Source organism: Pempheris klunzingeri, chromosome 22, assembly GCF_042242105.1.
Source record: "Pempheris klunzingeri isolate RE-2024b chromosome 22, fPemKlu1.hap1, whole genome shotgun sequence".
NCBI lineage: Eukaryota > Metazoa > Chordata > Actinopteri > Acropomatiformes > Pempheridae > Pempheris > Pempheris klunzingeri.
In genome coordinates this window covers 7435961-7459614 of record NC_092033.1, presented here as the reverse complement: position 1 = coordinate 7459614, position 23654 = coordinate 7435961, and the positions used below count along the sequence as shown (strand labels likewise).

The 23654-nt window shown below is 41.0% G+C and overlaps 2 protein-coding genes across 2 annotated transcripts; one reads left to right on the top strand and one right to left on the bottom strand.

The window, feature by feature from the left end:
* The first annotated feature begins 494 nt into the window (after positions 1 to 494).
* LOC139222250 (hyaluronidase PH-20-like) lies at positions 495 to 9993 on the top strand. The gene is made up of 8 exons (XM_070854224.1): positions 495 to 552; positions 7150 to 7328; positions 7667 to 7833; positions 7916 to 8084; positions 8186 to 8404; positions 8503 to 8661; positions 9101 to 9190; positions 9556 to 9993. The coding sequence occupies exons 1-8, from the start codon at positions 495 to 497 to the stop codon at positions 9991 to 9993; spliced, it is 1479 nt and encodes a 492-aa protein (XP_070710325.1).
* Positions 9994 to 14828: 4835 nt separating this feature from the next.
* Positions 14829 to 16015, bottom strand: tmem229a (transmembrane protein 229A). The gene has a single exon (XM_070854153.1). It carries the CDS (start codon positions 15973 to 15975, stop codon positions 14887 to 14889), a length of 1089 nt encoding a protein of 362 aa, XP_070710254.1. The 5' UTR covers positions 15976 to 16015; the 3' UTR covers positions 14829 to 14886.
* Between the last annotated feature and the right edge of the window lie 7639 nt (positions 16016 to 23654).

Sequence of the window (23654 nt, the reverse complement as noted above, 5' to 3'; positions counted from 1 at the left end):
AGTATGTAAACAAACTCATGGCATGTTCATATTCCATGTACAACTCATACTCAGATATTACTATTATTAGTCCACATCCAATCATTGCATACATGTATATTACTGTAGATGCTGTCAGCTGCCACATAAAGTAAACACAGTGCATCAGACTGGTGTGAAATGTCACCTTGTGTTAAATTATTCAAGCACAAATTTCATTAAAATTTTAGCCAAGCTGTCAGTCAACTTGTAATAGAGAGGTTTCTTTTGGGCTCTTTTTTGGTCTGTCTCCTTCAATCATTATGCAATCCTTAGTTTTGATCATAACAAAGGCCTTTATTGTTTCATCTGGGTCCTGACTGCAGAGATTACAGTGTGTGTGCGTCCATAAATCTGCATCTATCTGTTTGCATGTAAACATGAACAAATGTGCATGCCGTCACGTGTGAGTGTTTGTATCATGCATGCGTGCAGGAGTGTGTCTCAGGCTATTTAACCCCTCTTGTCAGGCCAGTATGGGGCGAGGGAAAGTTCCTGTGGCGCTTATAGAGATGTCAGCCTCAAATGTCACAAGTAACACCTGTTGTGAATGACACTGCACATTAACCAAATGCAGCTTTTCATGAAGGGAAGACAATCCATGCTTGGTTATTTCTTCATTTTTGCACAGTTAGGATAAATATGGATACACATGTTAAAAAACAAAAGCTGCATCTTACTCACTTGGTGTCATTTTAACTCTCTATTTGTATTGTGGAAGCTAAAAACTACAATTAATCCTTACTTCATTACAACAAACCAACACACATTTTAAGGGATGCATTAATTTGGTTTATCATTAAGTATTCTGATATCAAAAGCTTTGGCAAGTTGATAATGAGATTATGGTTTTCAGTAAAGGGTGGATTGCTGAACTCACTCATATTTATGAGAAAATTATGAGGACATTTAGTTAAAATAGTGCCTTTAAACTCTCACTGATCAATCTTTCACTGTTTCTTAAAAAACTCAATTTGAGCATAAACCTAACCTGTCCTGTACATTCTCTTTTACATTTACTTCCATGCACTCCCACCTGGTTCAACGTAATTCCCTGCTCCTCATCAGAGTCTTGTCAAACTTGAAAAACCTGACCGGCAGGCAGAGAAACACCTCAGGAAACTCTGCGCTACTCCACCTAGCTGTGGTTCAGCAAGTTATGGAAGCGTTACAGATGACTCATCCTGAATAAGTATCTACAAGAACACTTATGTTCCTCAAGCAGGAACAGGAAAAAAGTGGCATTTTGGGGCAGTGAATGAGAGAAAGAAGGGTGTGTGAGAGAGAAAAAAGCAGATCTACAAAGTGGCATTAGTGGCATGAGCTGGTCAACTACGATGATGACTAAATCCGTAATGCTAATAACACCCATAGTCTCACTTTACTGCAAATAAAAGGGAACTCAGATGGCCTCAGTTCCTTTTTTTTGTGTCCTGATTTTCTGGTTTCCAGTGCATAAAAAACAAATTCCTTAAAGGCTGTCATAACTTAAGTAAGCAATTACATAAGTGAGGAAATAAAGAGTTCATCCACTGACGTATTGAGGATACAGATGCTCTATTCACAGGCATCCAATGATACTGACAGCTAATACTGCCTGGTATGCACTCACTCACACAATAGCAGGAGAACTGAACTGGGAACAGATACTGTTGATTGTGTAAGATACCTAACTGACATTTCTGATGAATGCTAACAAGAATATGTGATCATGAGCAGGGAAATCTTTTTTTTAGCAGTGGGAAACTCTGCATTATCTGCGTGTTAATGCTGTATGTGTTTTGGGGGTTACTCGCACCAGTGCAGAGACACCTTCTGGGGCTACTCTTGTGAAACATGCGACCCACTTTCCACAACAAAGGAACATTGAGGTTATGAGAGAAGGAAGGAAGAGGACAACATGAATATTATATTTTGAATTCTGGAGGAAGACATCCCCTACAGGCCAGTGTATGAATATTTAATAAAGTTGGCCTTTCCACATCTCCTCAGCTTGTTCTACAATGTGGATTTTTGGAAGTATCACGATGGGGTCACCTTAACAGGAATATATTCAAAGAGGCAAGTATTGCAGTGTGCTAATGGTGGCATTTTGCTTCGTGATTAGGAATTAGATGATTACACAGGTTCACTTACATGCACAAATCTTTTCATTTTTCATTTCAAACCTTTTTTCAAACTCAAAGAACCACTGGCATTACCTTCTTTTCTAATAATGTTGACTTACAGCCAGGGTCAAAATAAAAATAACTCAAAACAGATGAGATTAAAGAAAAATCTGTTACAAATTTAATAAAGGAGGTCTGTGATCATAGTTTTAAATCGTGTGTAAGTTAGAGTATTGATTGTACCTTAAGTATAAATAAGTAATTTGATCAAGTTGGGTCCAAAGTTCCAATCCAATATTATTCAGATGTATGGTAGTTGCTTCCCAACAAGGGCTATATAGTTAAGCAAATAACAATGTTTATCAAACATCCCTGCCAAAACCAACCCACCTTATCATGTTGCCTTATCATATGCTGTGGCTGTGACTAGTAATAAATCTGAGGGCAGAGTGACAGACCATATCTATTGGTTCAACAGAGGAAGGAGAAAAACTTCTGTAAATTACACCCCCCAAATCCATAATTTATGGGAAAATGGCCTAAACCATCTTCTTTCTATCAGTCATACTGTGGATGGTTCATTTTCTGTAAAAGTAAAAATTTTTGATACAGTTTTCTGACAAGATTGTCTATGAAGGTAATTACATGTAAGTTTCTCATCAAGCCAGATGCCAATCAAATCAAAAAATCAAATCAAATCAACTTTTTTGGCCAAGTTTGAACAGGCAAACAAGGAATTTGACTTGGTGAAGCTTGACTCTCTGTACAGTGAGGAGAAAAGTAGAAATAAACTGCAACAGAAGGAAAAGAATACAGGACAGTATAAACAATATAAACAATATATAACTCTTTAACAACGGTATGTTCAATAGAGGTAGGTGTAGTGCAGAATTGCAGTGCAAAAAAGTAGTGCAAAATGCCAAGATATTGATATTCAATAACTCTCTCAATGCTAGCTCCATTCGTAGTGGATGTACACATTCTATCATACTCAATATCTATGGCTCTAGTAAACAGCATGAATTTTGTTTTATTTGCATTAAGTGCTAGTTTAAGATGAATAAGAGCATCTTGTAGAGGGGAGCGTGTCTATGTTCCCACAGCTCTATGTTCCCACAGCCCTATGTTCCCACATTTCTAAGTAATCTAACTATATAATAGCGAGACGTATGTCTGTATGTGTGTGTTAGGGTTAGAGGGTTAAATTAAGTTAGATTACTTAGAAATGTGGGATTACTTAGAAATCTGTGAACATAAGGCTGTGGGAACAGAGAGCTGTGGGAACATAGGGATGACCCGTTGTAGAGCATTAAAGGAAAATTGATGGTTTTCAATGGCTAGTTGTGCAGAGTCATCTATACAATACACAATAGTGTCATCAGCATAAAGATGGACTTGACACCACTCAATTAAGGACCCAAAATTGAACCTTGAGGGACACCTTTTGTTACACTGTAAGAACTGAAGGAGCTGATAATATTAGTGCCCCAATAAATTTCCCCACTGTGGGACTAATAAAGGAACATCTTATCTTATCTTAATACCTGGAGCTGTACAATATGGCGCTAGCTAGTTATAGAGAGCTAGCTAAAGCTAGCTGGCACAGCTACTACTATGCATCGTTTTTTGCAATCTGCCATTTAAACCGAGAGAGAGGGTTGTACAAAACATTGTGATGTGACCGCAGCCTTAGACTGTAGCGGCAGCAGATGTGGTAGGTGGTTGTGAGGCCAGTTGCTTTGTGAAAGTGTGAAAAAGCCTTAAGAGCAAAGGATGATCAGCAGTATAATGAAAACATACAGTCATAATTTTTCAGAAAAAAGTCAGACAAAGGTAATTATTGTCAGATTTAGCTGTAACATCACTGGCTGACACATAGACATAGCTTCAGTTTGTTACAAATACAGATTTTATTTTTTATTTTTTGGAAAACGCTGTATTGTTTTACCTCTTCAGAAGGGGACATCAAGCTTTGGTTGAGTCGCTTGCAATTTAGAGACATATAAATGCAACCTCAGAGAGGAAGTCATGGATAAAACATACTCTGCTTTTCGCAGCCAAAAAGGGAACCACTGGATTACACCATCAGCTATACTATATTACCCCATATATTTTACACTTTATGATATTTGTATTCAGAACAGTTGTTCTCATTTGGGTGAATTTGTTTACCAAATTTACCAGAACCTTAGAGGTAGAGAAGAACGGAAATGCACTTTCTGAAACTTGCACCATCTGTGCAGTTAAACCATAAGATGGCAGCATTACACTAAATATTATATCACTGGATGGTGCTTGGATGGTGGTTACTTTATCAAATTACATTTTCCCATGTATGCAAAAACACAACATCCATCTCGTACTATTGTGCATAATTCTGCCTGCATTTATACAAGGAGAACGATGAGGGTGACGAAGTTGTGGTGAACAGTTACTGCCCTTCTACAAATTGTTTTTTCTGTCCTAACAATGGAGGCTACAGTATTACAATGCTTTTGTAAATGCCTGACAATGACCTGCTATGCATGCCTAGGAATAAGGAAATCTCAGGTGTCTGCTTTGTAAGTGTGTAATCCAAACCAGATGAACTTGATGCCAAGGGTGACAGAAAAAGATAGAAGGGGTAAGAATATACATATCTTATTTTGAATCGATACATAAAACAATTTTGTTTTGTCTCAGCATGTTTAATCCATTGTTAGTAAGGCAAACACGCCAGCTCTAATCTAATCCAATCTAATCTAATCTAATCTAATCTAATCTAATCTAATCTAATCTAATCTAATCTAATCTAATCTAATCTAATCTAATTTAAATCTGGCATATAGTGTAATGCAGGTCTTTTATTTTGGTGCTGTTTTACTTAAAGACTCTTGTGAAAAAAACATCATATTTGAACTATATGTAAGGAATAGCAAACTGTCATCTTCTGACTCTATTGATCTTCTTTGGATGTAATCTATCAAGGGAAAGTTATACATCACTAACACTGAACCCATTTGTTCTTCCCATACTGTAGCCATGAGACAAAAACAAGTTTTTTCTTCACTGAGACATAATCTTGTTTTCTTTACTGAAGTTCACTTGTAGTATTATTCTAACAGAGACACACACGGGTGCACACGTCACCACCTGAAAACAACTAGTAGGGTCAAAGTTCACCATCCCACTCTTCACACTGTGCCACTAACTTGTGAACCAACCACCACCATTTGGTGTTACTTATCCCTGTGCAGACATGTAAACACATACATATACATAGAGGGTGTCTGGCAGTATATGATTACTTGTAACATGAAGGTTAAAAGTAAATAGACGTATTTTAGTTTTTTTTTTTCCGTCTGTTTTTGTATTAATGCCATCAGTATACAGCTCCATCTTGCCATCTAAGTGTCAGACCTTTCTGTCTTCTAACTCTAAGGCAAGAATGTAAAGGTTTTGGCTGGTTGTGCATGTAGTTTTGAAAAAATCCTGTTTGCTTCCATGGCCTCTGTTGGTGTAATTATTTGTTTACCCCATCCCAGGTGTCAAGCACCAGTGTCAGCACCAGGACAATAACAGTCTAAGCTCCATGACGATGTCCTTCTCATAGTGCTTCACTGTGAGGACAGTGCACACTCCATAACCTCACACCCAGGTGTGCCGTCCTCCGCTGTTCCAAACTTGGCACTGGGCGATTAAAACAAGATGTTTTGCTGAGACAAACAAAGGAGAGCATCCTTGTACACAGCTCTGCCCACCGTGCCTCTCCTCCCCTACCTATTTCAGACAGTGTCAGTTTGTAAGGATGTGCTCACTCTCTGCACTCAGCTCAACACAGCTTATGGTGACACCGTTCCTCTGAAGGCATGACCAGGTATTGTGTCTTTTTATGTATATAGTCTGTAAGTTAGTTTTGAGTAGCAGTTTGGGATAGTAAAGGTTGGCTCATCTTGAATTAGGAGAGCTTTCAGGTCAGAGGTGATGTTGTGTTGTGCATTTAATTTAAATGTGTAAAAGAAGCAATAATCTGAAGGGTAAAAACATCAGACTGTCATTATTAAAGTTTGTGACATTAGCTTGTTCTAGGTTCTTTGCATACACTAAATATATTCAACAGGATATCTTAAACATTGTCTTGCAACTTTGGCTGCCAGTATGTGTGTATTATTGAACTGTAATATGGAGTCTGATTGGTTCTATTTGTTTTTGTTTTTATTTGATTTGATTTTTGTTCCTTTCCTTCACACAGGAGAAAATATGCTGTCAGTCACAGAGAAGAGCAGAAGATGTTTGCTGCTGCTTCTCTCACTCGCCCCATCAATGTTTCCCTCTCTGTCCGTCTCTGTCCTCCCTGCTGCTCTCACCATCTCTGTGTGGCCTGTTCTTTCATTATCGGTTCAGGCAGCACCAAAAGCCGTGACCCCTCCTGTTGCTAACACGACCACTTCCAACGCTCCTGCAATCCCAAAATCACCCACCTCCGCCTTCAGCCCGACGTCTTCGTCAAAAGATTCTATTACACCTCTGTATCCCACTAAACCGCTGTCAGCTACCTCTAAAATGTCAGTGTCACTTTTCTACCAAACATCTCACACAGAGCTCCTCATGTCCTCACCCTCTGCTGCTGCTGCAAAACTCCCTCAGTTTGGCCGAAAAGCCTCTCTGATTATTGATCCAATCCATTTTCACCCTGTATCTCACCTTCCTCTTCAAAAACCTTGCCCTAATATCTCCAAGTTGTTTCCTCACCCCTGCAAACATCTGACATTATCCTTAAAAACTATAGCACCACCTCTAAATCCTGCGTCTTCTGTGAAGCGTCCTCTTCACACTGCTAACCTGTTTCCTCCCTCCAACACAACTTTACCTCCAAAACATTTGCCTTCTTCTTCTCTACCTCAAACTGTCTCACACAAGCTTCCCTCTCCTGTTCCAACACCATCCATTTCCACATCGCTCTCACCTTTAACTTCTAAAACATCTCCACCCCGTCTTACCCGAACCTCACCCATCCCTCCCCTCGAAACCTCGACTTCTCCAGGAGCAGCATCCACTCGTCAGACCGGACTGCCTCCGCCTCCCTCTCTCCCCCAAACCACAGGCCCGCTGTTCGAGCACCAGCCTTTCATAGTTAGCTGGAACATCCCTGATCTGGTGTGTAACAGGAACAACATCTCATTGGACACATCACCCTTTAAAGGAGTGGCCACACCTGCCAAGGTAAGGGGACAAATATTTGGATGTTTTATTTTGCAAATGAACAAATGTAAATTTACATTCAAATTACATTCATATTCAAATCTGTAGCTGCAAAACACATGTTGTGATCAAGCTGCAAGATATAATCGTATTAGTTAATTGCTTGGTATTTTACATGTATGCCAAAAAAAAAATCCAGGTCTTGTTTCTGAATGAAGACAACACAATAAAATGCATAAACATTGGTTAACTGTTTAAAGGTAGGAAGAAGTTTGTAAAGCCATTCTTCTTTTTGAAAATGTCATACTTATTTAAGGGAAATCCACAAGATGATTCACTTCACCATGTCTCTGCTGCAGGTCCCAGGTCAGTTCCTGTCTCTGTTCTACACGGACCGACTGGGTCTTTATCCGCATGTAGACCTCACTAGTATGAAACAGTTCAATGGTGGCATCCCTCAGAGAGCCAACCTGAAAGCCAGCATGAACAAGGCCAGAGCAGATATCAAGTACTACATCCCATCCAAGTGAGCCTGCCTAAACTTAGAACATTCACCCTTTGTTACTTGCCACATTTGATACTCATCCTTCGTCTCTTTTCTCCTCCAGGACAAGCAGAGGCTTGGCTGTGATAGACTGGGAGGAATGGCGCCCCCTATGGGACAGAAATTGGGGCAACAAGAGAATCTACCAGACTTTATCTGTGGCCCACATAATGCACACAAACCGCTCCCTCACGGTGCAACAGGCCACAGAGGAAGCCAAACTAAAGTTCCAGGTCACAACTCAAGATGCTTTAAACTAATGATACAGTTCTGAACAGCTGGTAAATATTTAGGAGGAATTCTTCTCTTCTTCCCTCTTTTTCTTCCATTTTAGGTGGGAGCCAGGAGTTTCATGTCAGGGATGTTGTCAGTGGGCAGAGCTATGAGACCCAACTATCTCTGGGGCTTCTATCTGTTTCCTAACTGCTACAATTATGGCTGGGAGAAGCCAGGCTACACAGGCCAGTGCTCCAGGGAGGTGAGGAGGCAGAATGATGAGCTACGGTGGCTGTGGGAGTCCAGCACTGCCCTCTACCCCTCTGTCTACCTGCAGGTTGGTTAGATCCTAGGGCAGCATGTTATCACTGATATTATTCCCAGAATTTAACTTCCTCAGACGTATTATTTCCCTGGATCCTTGCACTGTGTCAGGTCTCTCTGGCAGACAATCCCAGAGCTGCCCTGATGGTGAGGAACCGTGTCCAGGAGGCTTTGAGAGTGACAGCACTGCCCAGACGGAGCGGCACTGCACCCGTGTTTGTTTACATGCGACCTGTCTTTGTCGATCAGAACAGACGCTTCCTAAACCAGGTTAATGAGAGCGATTTAAATGATGCTTTGTTTAAAACATGCTGCATTCATTAAGCTTGAGACACCTTTGGGAGACATTTATTAATTAACTTACTTAATAAATCAATGATTAAATTCAACATTCAAACAGGTTACATTTTTGAAACGACTCATTAGTGAGTGACCACACACTTGACTAGATTAGGTACATCTTAGGTTCCAGCCTCAGGTCCAGGTTTGGTTTCTTGATGTAACAACACCCTGCTCAGATGGTAACCCTCGCCTGTAATCCTTACCCTTCATTCTCACCTCGTGTGATGAGTGTATTTTAGGGAAAGAAGTGCAGTTTAAAAGTCTATACTTCATGCACGCACGATTGTTGTATGACTCATTTTTTGAATGCTTGTCTGAGTTTATGTGCATCTGTGCATAATAGATATATTTAACCATTTGTGTCCAGGGGGACTTGGTTAGAACCATTGGGGAGAGCGCAGCAGTGGGAGCGTCTGGCGCTGTGCTGTGGGGGGCCAGCGCCGACTATGATGACCAGGTAACACCACACTGCAGACCTCCACCGGACTGTTGAATGACATGACGGTGTACTGATGACAGGCGCTCAGACCGGAGACAATGTGTTCAATTAGATGATATAGGAGTCTGCTTATCTGAGACTGACTGACAGTACATCAGTGGCTCGGGCACTGATAGATTGAGCTGCTCGTGCAACAGTATTAGTTAATCCATGGCCAAGGAACCACGATTAGCTTGATGATAGTGACTTTCACTGAATGTCTCATCATGTAAATTCAAGCAAATTAATAATCTTACAGTTAGATGTCTTTCTTGGTTATCATTCAATACATTAGCTTGTACTATTTGTGCATCTATCCTCCTTTTGTTGTCTTTGCTTCGCAGACTTCTTGTAGCGGCCTCTCGTCCTACCTCTCCTCCACCCTCAACCCTTACATCACCAATGTCACCGTAGCTGCCCAGCTCTGCAGCAGCTTCCTGTGCCGAGGGAACGGCCGCTGCGTTAGAAAGAACTACAACTCCAATCACTACCTCCACCTAAACCCTGAGAATTTCAAGGTCATGCATGTTCATAAGCGCTACCTTGTCCTAGGGAGGCCGACCCTCACAGACCTGAAGGCTTTGAGCAGGAGGTTTACCTGTCAGTGCTACAAAGGACTGAGCTGCTCTCCCAGGACTCACAGACAGCTAGCCAAGGCCCTGTCATTTAGTGTGAAGCAAGGGCTGCACCACAAGGCTCACACTCTGAATAAAGCCATGTTGGATGATATGCAACAAGCCAGTATTGCTAAGTATGACGGTAAAAAGAACCTGAAAGTTTAGCTTGTGATCAATATGTTTTTTTTTTCACTTTTTCTGACCTGAAGTTCTTCTCCACCTGACCTGTCCTGTCACAATCCAGTGCCGAACATGTTGTGCGTTTAGTCCACAGCTTGATTTGCACAGGCTATGCTCAACTCGAGCACAAAAGCACATTGCTGGTATTACCTCCCATCACAAATCACATTTTACTGCATTGAGTGACTTAGTGTGTTTGCAACTGATCAACAGCAAGATTAAAGGGACTCGAGCATCACCTCATCTACATAAAATATGCATACTATGACCACTGACAGAACGAAACATGCTCAGTAATCTTGCCAAAGAATTGGGCTACCATCAGGATGTTGCCTCATCTCAGATAAAACTGACAAACAAACACTGTGCTACATCAAGTAAAATGTACCTGAGGCAATACAAGTCCCACTGAGTGTTTGCGTATGATTTGACTGTATATGTAAATAAATGAAAACAGACAGAGATCGACAGTGCTGTTGGTTCTGTGTCAACTTGAGAGCTGAAAATAGGATGACTGCGGTAATGACAGGATGATTTCACGGCAGGCATTTTAACACTATCGTCACCATCGTCTCAGGAAAAGCACGCTATAACTTTAACCACGGTGCGTTCTAGGACAGTAGGCCATGACGGTGTCACAGTGACAGAGACAGCATGCTTAATAACAGGACCCCCAAACTAAAGCAGCAAAATGGAATTAAACCATCGTTCGTTTTATCATTCACACCTCTGACTCTCCTGCTGTGACATGTCAAAATGTCTTCTGGGAACATTTCTACTTGTTTATGCACTTCATCCAGGATTCTGTAAATCTCAACCCAACCTCAACATGACCAGAGGACTAATGAGAACACCTGTGTGGGTATAAAGGGCCTTAAAGACCGTGTAGACGGCTTTTTAGGCCGCTAGAAGGCAGAAGTCCACAAGAAGCTAATGTTTTATCGCCTTGTGGCTGTTTCAGCTAGCTTACTTTTTGGTTACACATCCTAAAGTTGTTGGAGCCCTGTCTGCATTCATTTTGGGGATGTTTCTGGCCACATGGTGAATGTAAGTCCAATATTTATTCGCTCTGGTTTGGTCTCCAGCTCCTGAGGGGAATAACTGGGCCATTAGCTAGCCAGGCCGGAGTTAGTAGCTAACTTTGCTGTGTCTTTGGTATTGAGTAAGTTGGGTGTGTTTTTTGATGCCTTTTAGCTGCCAGTTGCTACTTGAAACAGGGTTTATATGAGCGGGGACACATAAATATACATGTGCTGTAAAAAAAGCTAAGTTTCAGTGTGCTAACAGTATCCTCATAATTCCCATAATAGTCTTTTGATTCAATGCTAACTGTTTAATGTGACCTTACATGTAAATAGACTGGTCAGCTTACATTACGAGGTAATTTTTCAGGTGTTTTATTGGTAGAGGGATGGCTTCTCTCTTCCTGTTTTCATCTGCATGACACCCAGTCACACAGCAGTCTGCATGCTTGAGACTGAGACTGCTAATGAGTCTTTATGGAGGAGTTGTATGGTATTCCCATTGTGGTGTTGTCAGCAGATACAGTGTGCCATTGGTGTATTGACTGGGTCCTCTGGGTGGTAAATGTGTCTCTGAATTTGTGTGACTGCGTGTGTCGCAATGGTCTCCAAGGTGGAGACGGTTAGCTTGATTGTTGTCTGCACCCCAGTTAAACCACTTCCTGGTAGCTTACCAATTAAAATGCAGTTAGAATGCTAAGTTAGTTTGGACTCTAACCATGCACACAAACGCATGATGCTTCGACCATGTTCCTCATCCACAAAAGCAGAAGCGCACAGTGAGCATCAGAAAACTGAAACTTCCCTCACGACACAGACTGACATCAAGGTGACATTTACAGTGTGGACTTGTAGTTGAACTTTTGTGGTTCTTCCCCATCTCGTTCCGTTTATCACAACAGTATCTCAACAAGGATGCAGTAACAAGAAATAGATTAATTTTTGTGTGTACCAGGAAGTGGTTTGTGTTCTATAGAGAGCAACTTCCACGCATTAAGCCAACGTTGCCTAATACGAAATGTTTTGCATGTGTCTTTGGACTTGCAGACTCGAGGTGTTGAGACTTGTTTCATGCCTGAGATCAGAGATGTGTGCTTGCCCACACTTGCAAATATCATGTCAGTGTTATGAGTCAGCTTGAAAATAGGTGGCAGACCTTGTTTGTTTTGTTTGTTGGTAGCCTGTGATAGTGAAAACACTCAGGCACCAAATAAAGAGGGGGAGAAAAACACTGTCTTATTGCTGCTGCTTACATTTCCCCAGATAGAAACTTAATAAAAACAAGTTGTTTCCATAAATATACATGAAGACATTGTAGAAATGTAGGGAAATACGTAGCACTTGTTTTTTTTTTTTCTTGATTTCTAAATGAAATTATCTGTATAAACCTTCTGTGTTTGTGTGGCAGAAGTGAATGATGTAAATGGTGTTTCTCAACATTAAAGTAAAGAAATGAGGGAATACCAGTCGTACCACAGGAAAGAGGTTTAATTAAAATTGTAAGTCACACAGTTCATGCCATTGCATTCCATTTTTGACTTTGCTTTGTCTTTTACTCCAACCTCTCATATTTTTGTTTTTACTAAAACAAAGTAAAGTGTGACCAAAGTACAGTTGTTCGGCCATGGAAAATCTTAAAGATGTACAAGGTACAAAGTCATTCACTCGTGGCTGTTGTTCAGTGAATGCAGATGTTTAACATGTATAGCTGCCGAGTTGGAGGCAAAAAACAACCCAAAACACACCAGTCACAGTCATTTAGGGCATAGTAGCACTGTAAAGGTTCAGTGCTGGTTGTACAGTGGTTGTGATAGTTTGATATGAAATACAATATTTGTGCCACTTACCCTTCTGAACATGTGCATACAAGACTTGATTCTTGCAGACAAAAAAGAAAATTGGCTTCTTAATTTTAGAATCCAAAGTAAATGATTCTAATAAATATTAAATTACATGCAACAGTTCTCAGTATTGCTCCCACAGCAGACATGGGCACACATCCATTACATTCACCATGTATTGAAGTATTTTACTGATATTACTGAACCCTCAAAATGGACTCAAGTCAAATAGATTTAACATTTATTCCGTTTTTGCATCCAGCAAGTCAAAAGCATATCTAACCATTCAGGACATACTCATTCCTTCCGTCAAGCTGCAGATGATAAGTGATTTAGAACAAAATATTTTGTAATTATGAAGACATTTTTAAAGGGCAGCTTCTTAAATGACGGGACTGATTTTAGCACAAAGTTAAAATTCAGCTGTAGGAGTGAACCAGATTCAGCTGCTGGCAAATCCATCAGTTTATCAGTTACTTGGTTCTTTAATGATGGTGAGTTACTTAGAGTAGACATAAGATTTACCATTTGTTTAGTCACAGTGCAAGGTACTTGAATTGATAAGGCAGAAGGCCGCTATAAAGCTAATTTAGGTATCAGAATATGCCTTACACAGGATTTGCAATATGTCTGTACCATAGTCAAATCAAGTTGATTCACGGATTTAAATAAAATATGCTTTCTTTGAGACAGATTTAGTGTCAGTGCCTCTGTGGCAGGGCTGCCTGTCGGACAAGAAAGACATTTTGCATGAAATGTCCACCAGTTTGGGGTAAACATGCTCACTAGAAGCACTTTGAAATTAATTGGACTAGACTTGCTGCATGGAGCCATAACATTTTTTTTTTTTTGACGACCGTTTGACCACCATTATCTAACTATGCAACTGGAACTATATATATATATATATATCTATCTCATTTTCAAAACACTGTGGTTCTTCAGATATAAAAAGAGTAGCCCCATGGACACCAGGCCTTTGCTTGAGTCTGGTTGACAGAGGAAGGCACTCCAGCAAAGTAACGTTTGGTTCATGAAAGATTCACAGTAAAATCTCACCTGGCTCCTTGTATCCATTCAGCTACTGGTTTTCTTGCTACATATATCACTGGGTTTATCTCTACTCTAAAAGCTGCCATGCATTACACAGGGATCAAATTAACAAACTGAGGGAAAATGAGGAGCTTGTTTCAAAATGTAAAACAATAAAAATGGATTGCTTGCTTGAGAAGATGGGTACAGTGGGTACTGTCCTCTGAACAGTTTTTGTGTCTTTTTTTTTTTTTGGTCTTGAATAAGGAGAATAAATATCAGGTGTATGTTGGTGGAAAAACTAAACCATACATTTTTAGAAACAAACCCCTCCTGATGTTAGTTAATCTGTACTTTGTAGCATGCAGATATGAGCTACAGCTAAAGCATGCTGATGCAGTTGATGCAACTCAAACTTGACCTGCCAACAATGCATGTTATGTATAAGCTGGCAAATGTGCAAAAGCAGTCTTTAAAAAACGCAATATTCACACTTCCAAAGTCACAAAGACTTGAAAAATATTCATATTACAACTGTATTTTACAGATAAAAATGGCAGTGGGTTAGGTTAACTGAATTTTAACAGGTTAGGTAAACAACCAGGGGCCCTCAGTAATTGTTTATCTTTATTAGCGGCCTCAGAAATATCTGCTCTAAACGTGCTGAAAATATTAACTGCACAAAATTTTGTATCCTATTAACAGCTCAACATCTGTTGTCATGGCAACCTATTGCTGACCAACAAAGACTAATTCTTACTTTGACATGTGGACAAATGCAGAGCCCAGACCTATTTATACCAGCATTTGAGGCCAAACTCTTCTCATATTCTCCATTTTTACCTCCTGCCTTTTTTACCTTTTTTTTAGGAATCTAAACTTTTATGCCTTGAATTTGTTAATTAGAATAAAATGATGCCTGCTTGTTTCTCCATCCGTCTAATATGACCCAGACTTCCCCTGACAGTTAAAACCCGAGAAAGTCAAAGTTGTTTTTCCTTGGACTCCAGCTGTCCGTTGACCTCTCCATTCTCCCCACTCAGATCATTTTCAGCTTTGGTGCACCTTATTCTCAGCAGGACATTGGACAGCACGTCCTGATACAGACTGAGGCAGACCCAGCCAGGCAAGTAGAGGAGGGTGATGAGTCCCATGAAGTTGTGAGGATAATGGGAGTAGTCCCAGGAGCAGGCGTCAAACTGCCTGAGGACCAGGCCCCAGGAGAACTCCCAGGTGTAGATGAAGCAGATGTAGATGGGGAGCCGCCGACACGTCCCCCAGCCTCTGCTGAAATGCAGGTGCAGGTAGAGCTTCTCCACCACGAAGCTGCAGCTCCCGTACATGAGGAAAGACCACAGGGACGTGTGGCCGCTGAGGGTCCGGTCGGACTTCTCCACAAGGTTGAAAATGGAGGTGAAAAGCACCTCGTCCAGGAAGCCGTGCATCCCGAAGAACAGGAAGCGCACAAAGCCGGGGAGACCGTGAAGAGGCCCCCGGTCATGACCGCTGTCCTCCGGGCCGGGTTTGCTCTGGGGGTCGGCGGGGCAGGAGGGGTAATACTGCAGCCTGGACAGCCCTCTGTGGAACACCTGGGCAAAATACAGAGCCAGGATGTAGTGCACGAGCAGCTGCGCGCCGGATACCACTTTCACCTGCTCGGTCAGCGTGTGAATGTTCCCGATGAGGATCTGCAGCCCGATGTAGACAGACGGGTAGAAAACAAGGTGAAACACCACAGGCCGACCTCGGAAACACCTCTTCTGTGAGTAGATCTTCTCCAGAGCAAAGTGGGTCAGTGAATGCATAATGCATAGATATGGAGAGGAAAAGCCCACCAGCTTTGGGTCCCGATAATTCAAAACCCCCTGCAACGATGAGAGCAGGACATCCAGAGCCACGCCGTGCATCCCGTAGAAGTAAAGCCGCATCCATCGCGGCAGCTCCCGCAGAGCCTCCGGCGCGTCCTCGATGACTCCGGACGGTTCTTGTTGGCGGGGCATTCGCGTAGTTCTTAGGCCACCGGCAGGGTCTCCTGAGCGGCCGTCAGGACCGTCTCGCCACCGACTGGCCATGATCGGTCACTGTGTGTGGACAGATTCAGCTGTCCTCTTCCTCCACATTGTTTTCTGTTATGCTCCGCTGCAGCCGCACAGTGAAACAGGCTGCGGCTGCAAACATCTCCTGCACTGTACAGAGTGACTGCTGCCTTCAAATGCTGCCCGGAAAAACCTGTTCTATGGAGCCAGCTCAAAGATGCCCTGTGGAGTTTTCTTGCAAACAGCAAGACAAACAGCTCTGTTTACATTTAGTGTTTGCCATTGTGTGTCTCTTAGAGGTCTAATAAATATGTTTAGTGCATTTCCTTCCTCAGAAGACATTAGCAAAGCCATTTCAAAATGGTGTTTATATCCAGGTTTATTAACTAGCATCATTTATTATTATCACTATTAATCATTTGTTATATCTACTCTTATTGGTATGTTACCTTCACCAACTGTTGACCTGCAAAAAAGCATGAAACCTGTGTCAAAACAAAAGCAAACAGAATATTGACCCACTTTTAAAACATTGCTCCAAAGCCCTACTAGTGGTCAGACTACACAAGGTACCCATATCCAAGTGGAAATAACAGGCTTCACTAACATTAGCCTGATTAATTGATGTCTTAACATTCATAGTGTGCTCCCTCTGCCTCAAATGTAAGCTCAGATATAAGAAAGTGGATTTACAAACCACAATTACTGACTGATATAAATGATAAATGAGAGATTCAACATATTAACAGCAAATGAAGCAATAATAATCAGATGTCTGTCATGCAATTCAACTCCATTCAAAAGTGTGACGTATGGTAAGTGAAACAGACGCTTGCCGTCGCTGCGCCATTTGAATCATTGTAAAAACACGTTTCCAAATTTCCAATGGCACCTGAATACAGCACCATAGAGAAACTGATGGAGGAGGCGGTGGAGCTGTGCTTCTCTGCTGGAGACGGGACGTTTTGGTTCTGACGCCGTTATTAATTGAGCCCACGTCCCCCTGCTACGTCCTGACGTCGAATCATTAATGATAATTACAGTAGATTACTGTGCTATTGTGATAGCCCAATATCGCTCCTCAGCAAACTCATTTGTAAACTAATCCATCATCTTTGATCAGAACCAATGAATCACACATGACAGGTATCCAGACCTGTGTGACCAAGATGGAGCAAAGGAAGCCTGTATCACATGTACACTGTTAAAACAGTAGGCTGAGTGATGAAGTGCTGTTGATGCTTTCTGCTTGAAGTGGAGGCAGCCCAGTGGTTTCCTGCTGAATACCTAAATGTTGCACTTTCATGAGCTATAAATAGACAATACAAAGACAAGTTTCTAAAACAGCATTCTACAGTATTTGATATGTATATTGTAAATGTATATGTTTGCATATTGAACAGATAGTTAACAAGTACAGTGATTTGATTCGACATTATAACCAAATCAGGTACTTTGGCATATAATGAAATATGGTTATAAATGTTGCATTTGTTTTGTAGGAATAAGCACAACAGAGATCCGTAGAGATAAAAGTTTCATTATACAATATATTTTCAACATATAGAGCTGATCAGTGGTGACACAGGCTGGTCATTAATACACAGGGAGGTAAAGGGTTTCACTGAGATCTAAGAGGGTATAGTGTGTGTGAGATATGTGCATTGTCCCATTTTAAACTTCTGCTCCGAAATTAAATGGATGTTAATCCAAACCAGAACCCCTTGCACGGCCTGCAGTCATATGCTGTTGCAGTCATAAACAGCATACAGTACGCCCACATACAGGTGAGAAGGCTTGCAGTACGTCTGGATGGCTACAGAGGGGCACTGCTGAGCATGTGACCAAAATAGAGAGTGGTACCGTAGATAAGGCTCAATTTCACTGAGGGCGTTTTCATCCAAGGCTGTTAAGTAAGCCCATGCAGAGTGTGAGTGTGTGTTTGTGTGTGTGTGTGTGTGTGTGTGAGAGAGACACAGAGCAGTTTGGTGTTGGAACTTGCTCATCTCTTCTTCAGATGTGTCTCATTGGTTCGGCTCTGACTTGGTTTTTGGGATATTTTCTGAATATGATGTCTCGGTGTGTGCTGAATCCATGCTTCAGTGTTAGAGTCGTGTGCCCAATAAGAGAGGATGAATTTATGTTTTTGCTCTACCTCTTTGAACAGTCTTTCACAGTTTCACAGCATGTTTGTTTAACAGTATTTGTGTGTCAGCATGTCTCTGTAGGATGCAGTTTTGTGTGCCTAGACTTTTTCTGTGTGTTTTCATGTGCATGCTTTTGTAAATGTGTCCTGTCTACGTGTGTGTGTGTTCGCACTCAGAGGAAATGGATATCAGTGGTCTTTCTGGGCCACTGAGATAACAGTGTGTCTCTGCATGGTTTAAAATCAGAATCGCCTCTGCACAGAATGAACTCCAGGCTGAACCCACTCAGTCGTGATTCAGAACCAGCAGAGACGGTTCAGAGACAAGGGAGCAGGACAAATTTTCAAATAGTTTGGGTCAAATACAGCGTATTAAATGTCCGCTGCCAAGATATGACTATATCTCTCTCACACACATATGGATTTCCACCTCTTATATTGCTATAGTACATTGTCTCAACCTCCACTAAGTGCACCACTACAGCTAATAATAGCCATTATTCTTCCTGTGTATTATGACAATGATAGGCTTTGAACATCAGTAATTCATTACACCTTTTATTGCATGACATAATGCAATTACTGTAAACAAATGGGATTATCACTGATATAAACAGCACACCCACAACATCTTAATCTCGAATATAGAATAATATCAGCGCTTATTTTCAGAGGTAGAAAAGTAGAAGTTGAGCATATATGGCTGAGGGAATCCCAGTTAGCTGTGGTTTAAATCCAACATCAGTCATACATTGGAGTTGAGGCATTGTAAGCCTCCTCCTACTGCTGTTAAAAATACCTGCAGTACAGTGTAAAATATAGAAAGGATGCAAATAGTTCCAGGATGGAACTGAATCTTGGGCTTAAATTTATGGTACTAGCAACGTAAACTTCAGTGATTTTTGCTCTTATAAAAACCAGGGACTGAAAAGTTTTGTCTATGCATGCACCAAAAAGGGCCAATATTACATTTTTATGACTTAAATGGGGGCAGCATTGCAGTGATGACTCTACAAGATCGTGTATAGTTAAACAACCTTAATGCACTGTACAATATTCTCAAATATGCAGCGAACTTTGCAAGCATCCAATCTTGCCTCATCCCATAACAGTAATGCAAAGTAGTTTCAATATGGTGACCCGATTGTGTTTTTGTGATCCACTAAAGTTACTAGGTCCATACAATCTCTAACTTTACAGTCATCAGTTGTAAAAGAAGCTAAATACAGCAGGGCAAGCATATGCATAATTCAAACACACCGCTTAAACCCAGATTTTAGTTTAAAACATTCAAATAACTAATTGACGAAGTAGTTTTGAGGTATATACAATCACTTCACTACAAGCTGTGTGGATGGCTATTTAAAAGACAGACCTGACAAAGATGAATCGGGCAGAAAAATTAGTTTCCTCATGGATAATCTTGGGATTTTTGAATAATATTCAAATGAAGCCAGTCGGCCTCATTCCGCACCTAATCTGAGTCAGCAGCAGAGATAGAAGAGGTCAGTGCTGCCTCATATATTGGATTTCTTTGTATTACTGTGGGCCATTTTACAGTTTCATTTCATTTATCAGAGCACACAGACACCCTGATAAATACCCATTATTTCATGAGAAGAAAGTTAGAGTAAAATGAGAAAATTGGATGTGTGAATACATTTGTAATTCAGATAAAAAGATGTTTTTGCAGAGCTGTAAATGATCTCATGATGTCACAAAGTTATTTTGAAACCCCTTGGGTGGTGTCGACACAAACTAATCCTATCCTCATGTCTTATTGCTGCCTTTTATTCAGATGACTTCCAGACTGACTGTTGCACAATGGATTAATTATTATGAAGCGTGCAAACTGGAATATTCACTGAATAGAAGTCAAACAATGAAACGTGCTCATTTTCCCTGTGTGCTGGATGTCATTGTCTGCCTTTTGTACTGATAAGCACTGAGTCAGTGCCACCAAGACCAATTCCTGTAGATTTAAAAGACTTGGTTCGTGATTTGCAATCATTGCAACACTTTCTTTCATCTTAAGTCTGTCCCTCAGTGAAACATCTGTTTGTCAGTCAGTTTAACTCCCCACGTTCATCAGATGAAACACTGTAGACCTTGGTTAATGTTGCCTCCCTGGCTATGTCTGCATTTCAATGTGTTTTGGGGGATCCTATTCAGCCAAGTGTTGCATATCAGAGGATGACAACGGTGCAGAAAATACAAGGGGCTCTATACTTCCTGGTTATTGTCAAGCAGTACTATATTGTATATATGACTATCTGTAACATCAGGCTATAAAAGTGTATCTTCCCATTTACAATTCATTGATTCATAGATTAAATCTTCATCCAGAAATGCAGATTTTTTTTCTCTCCAAACAGCCTGTTTGTGTTGCTTCAAAACACTGATGGATCAGGTTTTAACACTAGATGGCGGCAGTGTGTCACAGTCTCCTATGGCTTGGGTGGGCCCCTCTGACTCAGGAGATGTCGTTTCCATTCACAGAAACGACATAATGCTATTTTGCATGGAGCACATTTTAATGCTTAACGGTTATGTGTGCATCAGTGAAGGCCAGTGAGGCAAAAGACAGACTTCAAACATGTGTCCTGAATAGCCATGGTACCTTATGTCTGCACCGTGGCCTCGCACTCCTTAATACTCATCACTCTGTGCAGCTTAAAATGATAACAATGGAGGATTTAGGCTCATAGTACTGCTGGTGTCATTGTTTGTCTTTCATATATATATATATATATATATATATATATATATATATATATATATATACTCAGCCTGAAATCTGAATGTGTTCATTTAATTTCTGAAGGGTTGTAAACAGCACTCTTCAGGCTCATGTACATTTTCAAAGGCTCTTGTACAAAATAGATCACATTAAATGCTCTACAGCCTCTCCTCATTGCATACAAAAACATTTTCTCATCAGATTTGTACGGTTAGGCTCATTGCAGTTTGTGAATGGCTGTAAGATGAAGCTATGTGATGTTTGATTGATGTGACGCTTGACCGAGTCCCCCAGGAAATGAATGTGAATCTGCAGTCATGCACTTAAAATGAGAACCTCTGAAAATGTAATTTCAGAACCCATTTCCTCCAATTTGAGCCATTATTGAATGGACCACTGGCCCCATGCTCTCGCATTGTCTCATATGGTCAGGTTGGGTAGGGTAATGCATTTTCTTTTTTTTTTTTTTTTTTTGTGTGTGTTTTTCTCAGCGTGTCTGCCTAAGCTTGTGTTTCTGTGCAGTTGATCCAATTTTCACATATATCTTGCTTGTTTTTCATGTTATACACTTTTGATGTGGAGATTTTTTCCAGTGCCAGTGTGCCTGTTGCTGATATGAGAGAGAAAGAGTGTGTGTGTGTGTGTGTGCTCCCATCAGGGATGGGAGGAAGAGGCAGTGGGGGATCAAGAGGGAAAGAAAGATAAGACTTCTCAATAGGAGGTTTGCACTATTCCCGGGAGTAGCTCAGGCTCTTGTTTGCAGTTTTTCCCTCATTAGGAATTCTGTGCAACCCCGAGACCCTTCAGGGCTCACCCAGTCAACGGCAACACAACACCCTGACTTACCCTGTCTCACCTATCCTTACCCTTCTCTACTCTCCTTGTCTCTCCTCTGAAGGCTCTCTCCTCTTCTCCTGATATTGTAATTCATTTATGTTTCACTCAGCCTCACCTCCCACCTAAAATTCACTCACTGCCTCTCCTCCACTATAATTTTATGAACCAAATCTTTTCCAAGTCTGATGGCAATATATTTAAATATGATATATTCATTTAATACTACCTAGATAATGCTATTGTTGGAGCACTTCAACTTTCCCCACCATTTTCCTCTCCTTACTTATTTTCTCACATTCTAACCTCTCTCTTCTCTCATACACCCTCCTGTGCAAGTCCCAGTGGATCTACTAGTATAATTAATCTGTGCTTTCACCACCCCTCTTCACCCTTCTCATTCTCCTGCTCATCCTCTCCTCCTCTCGTTTCATCTCTGCACTCCTCTCCGCAGTAACCTCAATGACCCTCCTTTTAACCTTGTCATCTTAAATAACCCTCTCACCACCTTCTCCTGCCTTTTACATCTCAACCTCACACTGACCTTTATTTCCCCTTTTTCCACTTCTATACCCACCCACTGCGCTCGTCATAGCTCGTATTGTCTTTAGCAAAAAACCATTTACCCTTTTGCAACAGAATCTATTTTATTCTTCACACAACTGCAGTGTTGTAACCTCATGACCCCATCCAGCGATATAACCTTTTACTGTCATCCCCTTCTCATATTCTTCAACTTTTCCGTCCTCTAAAGTTTGCACAAGTTCTTGGTTTTCATTATAGTACTTTTATATTACTGTATATTTTGTGATAATTCACAAAAATTCCATAAATGTTGGATGTTTATGGTATTTAACATTTTTGTCATAACTGCACTATGGCTGGATGGAAACACACAGAAACCTTTTGTGACAGCTGAGACGTTCTGTCATAACTTGCTTGACAGTTTGGTAGAAACTGCAACTGCAAATTTATGTCAGCGTGTTTTCCATTCAGTATAATTCTATTTTTTGTAATTTTCTTATTACCTTTCTAAATAGGAGTTTTCCCAGTCCACAAGCCCTGTGCTGCATTCAACTTGCCTTTAAACGAACAAGGAATCGATGAATGCAGGTAATCCTTTTATTTCATTAATAGCAATAGTTTACTTTCACCCTCCCTCAGCCATATCAGAGCTGCTAATGCAGAATCAAATATTTAGTGCCTCTGCTGCTTCACATTAAAAGCATTCAGATGACAAAACACAAAATCTCTCCTCAGGTTTTTATTGTGAAGCAGTAACCGGAGAGGCAATGTGTCAGCACTGACTGCGATCATTTATCAGAATACATCTACTGAAGAACACAGGTTTTAACAAACCAGCCACATCTACAAATTCGAAAGTTTAGGTCATCAAATTATTATAAACCTATGATCATTTCCTCTAGGCACTGGTAGGATAATGCAGCAAAGCATCATCCTATAATATAAAATATAATGTAAAGGGTAACACCAATGGAAATGGAACCATGCACACCTTTTCATGTAACCCCTCATCCTTGTTCTCACGGCTCACTTCAAATGTGTCACCTTTTTTCTTTAGTCCAAACCCCCTTTTACCTTTTTGACTTATGCCTCCCTCTCCTGTCACATTGTTGTAAATTTCTCCCATCTTAGTCCTCCACACCTGTATAACTTCACAAGTCTAGCCCCTCCTGATAGTCTTGTCAACTTACTGTGACAATTACAAGTTTTTTATTCCCCCTTTGACCTTTGCTCATCCTGTTACTCTCTCTTAAACCTCCTCTCCTCTACTCTCCTCAAATAATCAGCTCAGAGCAGACTCAGTTAGTTAACTCAGTGCAGCGCTCCAGATGCCCTCCATGTACCTGTTGCCAGACCGTCTCTGTCATCTGTCCGCCTCGGGCTTTGTATGGACCCCTCCACCTCTCTCCCTCTCAGTCTAGACAGTGAGGGCAGCAGCAGCAGATGATGACATGATTTAATTTTGCTCAT